This window comes from Palaemon carinicauda, chromosome 32 (assembly GCF_036898095.1).
Source record: "Palaemon carinicauda isolate YSFRI2023 chromosome 32, ASM3689809v2, whole genome shotgun sequence".
Lineage (NCBI taxonomy): Eukaryota > Metazoa > Arthropoda > Malacostraca > Decapoda > Palaemonidae > Palaemon > Palaemon carinicauda.
Window position 1 is genome coordinate 56,725,661 of NC_090756.1, and position 7,734 is coordinate 56,733,394.

At 40.0% G+C, this 7,734-nt stretch overlaps 1 protein-coding gene across 1 annotated transcript; it reads right to left on the reverse strand.

Moving 5' to 3' along the window:
* Positions 1–4,095: 4,095 nt before the first annotated feature.
* On the reverse strand, positions 4,096–7,144 carry LOC137625777 (piggyBac transposable element-derived protein 3-like). The gene is made up of 3 exons (XM_068356665.1): positions 7,126–7,144; positions 6,501–6,705; positions 4,096–5,934 (listed from the first exon to the last, which is right to left on the reverse strand). Exons 1-3 carry the CDS (start codon positions 7,126–7,128, stop codon positions 4,295–4,297), a joined length of 1,848 nt encoding a protein of 615 aa, XP_068212766.1. The 5' UTR covers positions 7,129–7,144; the 3' UTR covers positions 4,096–4,294.
* Positions 7,145–7,734: the final 590 nt, after the last annotated feature.

Genomic DNA, 7,734 nt, shown 5'->3' on the forward strand with positions numbered 1-7,734 from the left:
AACGTTACGAAATACACTTAATCAAGCCACTATGAATCGGCTTAATGTTGTTGAGAGAGCAGCTCTCATAGCTGATAGGCTTAACGAATATCAGGACATTTTAGGTAATTCCACTTGGGTTACTAACGATAATATCTCCGTGAAAGATTTTTTACGATTAATGTATTTAACTTGCATGACACTTATGTTGCCTGAAGCTTTAGTGCGGTGCTTTGATAAGAAGTTAATGCCTGCAAGTACGGAATTGGATGTCTATAAACAGATAAAGAAGCACATGTCCAAGTGTCCAGATCTCGATCCCGTGTTAACTCAAGTTTTTGCTAAGAATGAAACAAAACCACAAACAGTGAACGTAATTAATAATCCAGTAGCGGGAGTGACGTGTTACAACTGCAAACGTCAAGGTCACATAAGCGCAGACTGTAGAACGAAATTTTGTTCAGTTCACAACACAGGATCACATTCTTATAGTCAATGTTACGCGCGTAAGACACAACAATATCCTAGAAATACACAGTCAATTCCACAGTCAGTTCCATATGGAAATAAAAAGAAAAATCCTCATTTTAACAATAAGAAGAAACAACAAAATGTCAATGCAGTTCAGAGTCCGAAACAAACAAACACTTCTTCAAATATCGCTGAGCCTGGGCCGTCAAACCAGACCTCGCAAAGTCAGCCTAATTTTCAGAATGTGCAGAGCAAAGCAAATACCACATAGTTAACTCTAGAGGGGAAGAGAGTGATGTTGGGTCAAGGTCATTTATGTCAACATCAATAGTATTGAATAATCAATTTTATGTTTTATCAGATAATTGTGAGACAATAGATTTTCCTATGAAACACACGGCCGAATTAAGTAAAACAGTGCATGTTCCCGTAGATTTGCAACGAATTCATACAATAATAAGCCAAAATGAGCTACGGCCAACCTTATATGCTGTAAATTTAGAACACAAATCCTTTACGTTATTTTTTGACTCTGGTAGTCCACGTAATATTATGGATTGGAAGACGCATCATTTGTTGTTTTCGAACTTTCCGATTGAAAAATCAGGAATCAGACTTTCAGGTATAGGAAATAATGAATTAAACGTCATAGGCATAACTCATATTCAGTTCAGAGTCGGTAATCGCACGTTTGCCGATACATTTGTTGTTGTGAAAAACATTAATATGTATCCAGCTGTAATTATAGGATACCCATCTATGGGAAATCAAAACATTATCTTAGCTCCTGCAAAGCACGGCGTGTATATCAAAGGGAAATTCTATAAGTCTTCTAATACTTTAAAGTCAGTTTTGGATAAAAAGGAGACGACAAATGTAACCGTAACGTACGTTGAAGAACCAATAACTTGTCTCACTAATAAAGAAATAATATACGCGACCCAGCAGAATTCTCGTTCACCCGTAATATCATCTTGCACGCAATATATCGAACCAAACATACCTTCGAATTTAATAGTGCAAATAAAGAAAACACTACCGGGATCTGAAATATTAATCCTTTCCGATACTTTGAAAACCAACGGATTGTCTGTCACACAAGCTATTTATACAGTAGGCTCACATCAGCAATGTAATATCGAAGTCTGTAATCATTTAAATAACACTTTAGTAATTCACAAAAATCAACATATCTTGGATGTAGAAGTTTATAAACATCGTATTCTTACCGTTGCTGAAATCAATCACTCTCAATCAGTTGCGGATGAGTCCCTTTTACGATCTATTAAAAATAAAATCAGTAAGGACATTCAAGACGAAGAAATTCAGCAGAAAATTTTTGAACTTTTAAATAAATATACAGATGTCTTTTCCACTACGGATGGATCCTTAGGAAAAACAGATGTGATCGAGCATCAAATAAGGTTAAAAGACAAACAGAAAATTATATATGTACCCTCGTACAGACTCCCTATGAAATTCCAGAATGAAATAAATGATGAAGTAGGTAAAATGTTAGAGGAAGGAGTCATTAGAAAATCAAATAGCCCTTATAATTTTCCTTTAATAGTTGTACCGAAAAAAGATCGAACATGGCGTATCTGCGTCGACTTTCGTCGTCTAAACGAGGAAACGATCCCTGATCGATTCCCAGTGCCATGTACTGACGATATTTTGTCTTTGTTAGGTCAGAATAAATATTTTACCAGTTTGGACTTACTTAAAGGCTTTCACCAGATATCATTAGAAGAAGATAGTATCCCATACACAGCCTTCAGCACAGCCAGGGGACATTATGAATTTTTACGGATGCCTTTTGGTTTACGTTGTGCTCCTATAACATTTACAAGAATGATTAACATAGTGTTTGGAGACTTGTTAGGGGATATATTGCATGCCTATATGGATGATCTTGTAATCTTTTCCAACACCTTAGAGGAACATCTACGTAAGTTAGAACTAGTACTACAGAGATTAAGACAACATAACTTAAGGGTAAAGATTAGTAAGTGTGAATTTTTCAAAACAGAATTGATATATTTGGGTTTCATGGTGTCAAGCCAAGGTCTTAAAGTAGTCCATGATAAGGTGTCGGCTATACGTAATTTTCCCATACCTACTAATGTCAAGGGAATACAGCAATTTCTGGGTTGTAGTGGATATTACAGGCGTTTTATACGCAACTATTCAATAATAGCCGCTCCTTTAACTGATCTTACGAAGAAGGGCGTAGATTTCATATGGTCTGAGCAACATCAACACGCGTTTAATACTTTGAAAGATGAACTGTGTAGTTCTCCTATCTTAAAATTTCCTGACTTCGGTAAGGAATTCTTCATTGCAACAGACGCCTCAGACTTAGGAGTAGGAGGGGTATTGCTTCAGCAATATGATAAACAGTTTTTCCCGATAGCTTTCTATTCTCGAAAATTGAGAACTTCCGAAAGTAAGTATGCAGTAATAGACAAGGAAGGACTAGCTATTGTTAATTCGCTAGTGCATTTTAAGTTCATAATTTACGGTTATCCCGTTAAGGTTCTTACTGACCATAAACCACTAACAGAGTTCTTTAAAGGCTTCAATCACAGCCCTAAACGAACTCGGTGGCATTTAATCATTCAAGATTTTGGCGCAAGAATCGGGTATTTACCTGGGAAAGCAAATATCATTGCGGATGCATTATCACGCAACCCCGTGTCATCTTGTACGGAGTCTTTAGCTGAATTAATAGATATATCAACATCCATGCCTATTGTAAAAACAATATCTGAACAAGAAGATTTAGGCTGGAGTGCTGAATTGTTACAGACTGAGCAAAGAAAAGATCAGAAAATAGAAACAATTATAAATGCTTTGAAAGGCAATCATAAAGAAAAAGAATATATAAAGTATAAGCAGCAGAATTATGTAATCAAAGATAATATTCTGTGTAGGACTGTGAAAAGGAAAACCCGCAATACACCACATGTAACTAACGACCAGGTAGTAGTACCAAACTCACTTGTTTCCACTGTCCTGAATTGGTTGCATTCAAATCCATTACATGGACACCCTGGGTTCTCATTAATGTCACAGAAAGCCAAATCATTGTTTTATTGGCATACAATGCTTACAGATATAAAAAGACACATAGCTAATTGTCGCACATGTCAGGAAAACAAAGGGCATACGAAAACACCTGTTAGCTTAGGAGCTTATCCTGTTCCCAATCAACCCTTTGAAAGAATACATTTAGATTTGTTAACAGGATTTTACGAGTCAGATAGAGGGAATAAGCACCTCTTAGTGATTATAGATGCTTTAACTCGATATACAGAACTAATAGCGCTTAACCCTTTAAGGTCCACCCTAGGTTTTATGGGAAACTTTAAAAATTCCTTTTAGTATGTTGTAGTATTAGAAAATACAAGACCTTTTTATTCTTGTGTACTTTTAAAAAATTTTCCAAATTACCGAAATAATTGCATGCAATGAAGTATCCCATTTGGGTACCTTGGGCGAGTTTACGCGGACCACGCTCATCCCATATGGGATCTATTGGACCATAACGGCACAGATTTTGAAGTTTCGCCCAACATTGTTTTTTTAGTTCTAATGTATAACAGAAAGTTTTTTTATAGTGCCAATGTATAACAGAAACACATATATGGCTTAACAATTTAATTAAATAAGAAATACGTTATAAATACAAGAAAATACAATATTCAATAAATACAAAAATACTATAAAAATACAAAAATACTCTGAAAATGCAAAAAATATAATAAACCTTACTCATCATTGATAAAATAGAAACATTATAAAACTTACTTTAAAATCTATTGAAAAAGAGCAAAAACAAAAATTACTTGGAAATCTTATGAAACAAAGCAAAACAATTACGATTTTCAGTGAGGCAAAGGGCCACCTTGCACTCCTCACACATCCAGCGAGACCTGTGGATGTGGCCTGCAGTTGAACAGAACTTGCAGGTCTGCCTCATGGTGACATGCTTTGGCATGTGTAGGGCAGTGGCATCCTGGCGTGACTCTATACTTGGCAAAACTGCCCGTTGGCCCCTTTTGGGCAAAGGGACATCCCTGGTGCCAAGAGAATTTCTAGTAATCCTGAAGTTTGATGTCTTGAAACTTCTCAGCCAATTGGAGATATCCAGTCGGAAGTCCTTGAGGGGCTTTGGGTTCGTCTGCAAAGCCAAGCAATCCCTCTTGTACAGAATCCAAGCGTTGCAGATGATCAGGTCCAGGAGGTAAGCAAAGAGCCTCATGTAGTACCTCTTTGCTCTGAAGGGGGTCTTGTAGAGGTGTGTCAACATGTCACTTTTGTCGATGCCACCCATGCGGTTGTTGTACATCTGGATGGCAGATGGACAAGGAATGGGAACCTTCTTCTTCTGTGCCCTGTCGTACCGCTCCACTGTTCCCATGGGGTTGACACCGACATCAGTGGACAAGATTGTCACGACGCTGTTGTCCTTCCATCTTGCAACGAGGATGCCATCAGAAGAGACGTAGTCCAGTGTGCCCCTTTGCGTCGTCTTCTTGCTCATCTCCTTCACAGACTTCAGGGGAGGATGTCCAACTCGGTTTTCCCTGGCAGTTCCCACATACCGGCATCCATACTTCGATCTCAGGTACTTAGCCAACCCTATACTGGTGAAGTAGTTGTCTGCATACACTGCTGCGTGACTTGGGTCCTTGATGGTCTTAACAAGGGAGACAACAAACTTGGAAGTGACAGACATGGCATTCTCCTCTTCAGACAGCTGAGTAGGGTGGCTCACAAAGGTTGTCTCCCCTTGGTACATAAGAATATCATGCACAAATCCATCCACGCTGGAGCGGCAGAACAACTTGTAGCCCCACTTGTCAGGCTTCTTGGCTACATACTGGCGAAGGTTACCAGCCCTTGTGCCCTTGTAGGCAACCATCACTTCATCAATGGAATGGATAGGAGTCTCGGGAACTTTCAGGAACTCTCTGGTGACCTTGCTGAAGGGGACTCTCACCTTGAAGAACCGATCTTGGGAGCCTGCTGCCTGGTCATTGTCGTTGAAGTGAAGTGATGATCGAATGGCCTTGAAGCGGTTCCTGGACATGAAGTCTGCAACCTGAGGAATCCTGGTCTTCACGGCCCAGAAGTCGACGATGCTAGGGAGAGGAACCAGGCCCATGTATATGATGAGGCCAAGGAAAACCATGACATCCTCTTCTGATATGTGGAAGTTACTGCCTACATCCTTCTGTCTTGAGTACAGGTTGGACTGGAAAACGATGTGATCCCTCAATTCAGCTGTGAAGAACTGAGAGAAATACTCATAAGGTTCCCTCAAGAAGTCCGGCTGTGGATGAATGAAGTCGGGCAGGGGTTGGATGTCAATGTCGTCCTTCTTCCATTCACCAACACGAGGCCTCTTAGGGTTAACCTCACCTTCACCTTCCTCTTCCACAGGCATCTCCTGAGGGACAACAACATTGACCCTGCGACCTGAAACAAGAATAAATAAGTGAAACAGTAAATGAACCGTGTGTGCTGGTGTGTGTGCATGCATGTGTGTGCATGTGTATGTCAGTGAGTATGCATGTGTGTGCATGTGTATGTCAGTGAGTATGAATGTGTGTGCATGTGTATGTCAGTGAGTAAGCATGTGTGTGCTTGTGTATGTCAGTGAGTATGCATGTGTGTGCATGTGTATGTCAGTGAGTATGAATGTGTGTGCATGTGTATGTCAGTGAGTATGCATGTGTGTGCATGTGTATGTCAGTGAGTATGCAAGTACACAAATAAGTTTAAAAAATACTTATTGTTTACAAAAATTTAAAGAGCAACACAATGAAAACAAATTTAAAGAGCAACCATTGTAACAACTAGGCTTTTAAATTTTTTTTTTAAACAAATCTCTCTCTCTCTCTCTCTCTCTCTCTCTCTCTCTCTCTCTCTCTCTCTCTCTCTCTCTCTCTCCATCTCCATCTCCATCTCCATCTCTCTCTCTCTCTCTCTCTCTCTCTCTCTCTCTCTCTCTCTCTCTCTCTCTCTCTCTCTCTCATACTAACCTCTAGCATTGGGAGGGTCAAAAGCATCCTCCAGAGTAAGGCCTTCGTCGTCAGGAACGTACGAAGGGTCGTCGTCATCACTGTCGACATCCAAAGGGCTCACGTCGACATCACTTCCTTCAGCATCGTCAGGGGCAACCCATGGTGTACGTTCCTGAGTCTCCAATGCAGCGTTGCGATGCCCATAAAACGTATGGCCACGAAACTGCAAAAAAAAAAAAAATTAAAATCATGTAATGAAAAAAATGTAACTGCCTAACAAAAAAGTAATTTAATCCCTTGTAAGGTAATATTTTGAATGCACATGAGCCTAACATATCTAAATCATCACTATTATTTCTACAAATATGGTCAAAACTATTCACAAATGTCTCAGACAATCACTAAAATAAATTGCAAAAACGATGTGCGTCGTAACCTAGTGCGCGGTAGAACCGTTACGGTCCAATAGATCCCATATTGGATGAGCGTGGTCCGCCTAAACTCGACCGAGGTAGCCCATGCGGGATCTATACTTTTTCCGATAGTCACTATGACACGTCAGTAACACTACAGCCATTGAAACCCACATCAAAAGGTAAACATATCACTCGGCTTCACTATCCTACAGTCACTGTGTACTTACCATGATTACGAAGGTCGGGGGGGGGGGGGGGAAACGTGGACGTTACTGCGACGGGTCTTGACACTTTTGCGGCTGGAGCACAAGTGAGGTGTCTTTGGAAGGAGCTACAGACTTGGCGAGAAGGGCAGGCGGCTTCTGATTGGCTGATTCGAAGAGCAGAGGCGTGTCTCTATGAGTTGCCAAAGCGTCAATTTCAGACAGGCATAAACATGTTCACCACGACTACCCAAAAGTAGCTGTTTTAAAGATCCCGTTTGGGCTATTTGGTCCTTAAAGGGTTAAAACTAAAACTGCGATTGAATGCGCTAGGAAGTTTTACGAGTGTTACATTTGTAAACATGGAATTCCACACATGATAATCTCAGACTCGGGTGGTGAATTTAATAATCACTTTCTTACCTCATTGTGTGAATTCCTCAAAATAAAGAAGATCAATACCATGATATATCACCCAGAGTCTAATGGGCTAGTGGAAAGAGCAAATAGGAAGATATTAAATATATTAAGGGTAACACTAGGGGGATCAGACCCCAACTGGGATATTGCAATACCGGCGGCACTGAGTACTCTGAATCATTCATATCATATATCAATTAAAATGTCACCGCA